General features: G+C 57.8%; 1 protein-coding gene across 1 annotated transcript in view; it reads right to left on the reverse strand.

Annotated features, from left to right (window-relative positions):
- Positions 1–1,506, reverse strand: part of LOC102378497 (myosin-7) — a 27,589-nt gene extending 26,083 nt beyond the window's left edge. The window contains exons 1-2 of the mRNA XM_006036508.3: positions 636–1,506; positions 272–479 (exon numbers count right to left, since the gene is read on the reverse strand). Of these exons, the coding sequence (XP_006036570.1) occupies positions 272–472 (201 nt within the window). The 5' untranslated portion in view covers positions 473–479; positions 636–1,506. The remainder of the gene's footprint in view (positions 1–271; positions 480–635) is intronic.
- Between the last annotated feature and the right edge of the window lie 56 nt (positions 1,507–1,562).

Genomic DNA, 1,562 nt, shown 5'->3' on the forward strand with positions numbered 1-1,562 from the left:
CCACGGCGGGAAGTGGGAACATGATGGGGGAGTCCTAGGGCTCAAGATAACCTAACTCCAAAGGGCACTGGAAGGGTGGGGGCTGGGGCATCTCCAGGGGGTGCTGTGGGGTGCCTGGGGTAGGATGGGGAACTTCAGGGCAAGCTATGGGAGGATTGGGGCGAGATCAGGCAGATCCAGGGAGGCCATGGGGGCCCAAGGCAACCCCAGGGGGCGTCATCGGGGGCGGGGCAAATCCATGCGATGCCACGGGGGGTGGAGCGGGCCTTACTTTGCCATTCTCAGTTTCCGCGGTGACCTTGCCACCCTCGCGGGAGGTGATCTTGGCCTTGACAAACTCCTCCTTGACATCAGGCACGAAGACGTCACGCTTGAGGTCAAAGGGGCGGGTCTGGGCCTCCACCCGCTCCTTGTCCGACTTGCGCAAGTAGGGGGCGGCCTCCCCGAATTCTGCCATCTCCGCATCTCCCATGGTGCCTCTTGGGGAGCAAGGGAGGGCTTGTGAGCCAGGCATGGCCGGGCCAGGGCCTCGAACCCCTGGCCTGGAGGCTGGAGGGCCCGGGTGGCAGCTGCCTATAGGAACATGCATTTCCTGCTGCGATCCCACCCCAGAAGTAGTCGCATCTCGGCCCTACCTTGTGTGTCCTGGTGGGTCCTGGAAAGAGGAAGGTGGTGGCTGGGTCTGTCCCCGGGGCTGGAGTCCTGGCAGGGGAAGGGGTCAGTAGGGAGCGGTGGAGACCTCCCCCGTGTGGGCGCAGCCCCTCTGACCAGGCCCGGACAGATACACATTGTACATGCAGGGAGGTGCACGTGGACCACACACACATATAAACACTGGCTACACACACATGCCCCCCCCCACAGATGGCACACACAAGTCCACACACGCACAAGCACCGATTGGACATTCACTGTGCACACGAACATACACATTGCACACATGGATTGCACACATACACATCTGCACATGGATGACACATGCCACTTGCACAATTGAGTGCCCTACACACTTATAGAGAGCACACACATGTGCAAGGACACATGTGTAGCATACACATTGCACAAGTGCCTACATGGATTGCACATGCTAGTCCACACACAAACACAGATCGCACACACATTGCCCACATACATGTTCATACAGATTACATGCACACGTACATGCAGACTGCACACACACACACAACCACACACGTGCGTAGACACACGGATTGCACACACAAGTGCACACATGCAAACATAGGCCCCACACATGCAAGAACACATGCCAATTCCACATGCAGGCGGTGCACTCACACAAGTACACACCTAAACACAGATCACACACACAGACTGCACAAGCACCTATGCTCACAGACACACACCCCAGTACCCACATGCGTGTCCACACAGATTGTACATGCGTGTGCTTGTAGACAGCGCAAGTGAGGGCATCACAGATGTATGTGGCTTGCACACACAGATGGCACCCCTTCACGTTCACATCCCTGAGCGCACCCCCCCTCGTACACACACACATGCATGGATACGCACATGACACCCCCCCAAACAAGGTACCCAGG

The sequence above is a fragment of the Alligator sinensis genome, unplaced genomic scaffold (assembly GCF_000455745.1).
Source record: "Alligator sinensis unplaced genomic scaffold, ASM45574v1 scaffold128_1, whole genome shotgun sequence".
Lineage (NCBI taxonomy): Eukaryota > Metazoa > Chordata > Crocodylia > Alligatoridae > Alligator > Alligator sinensis.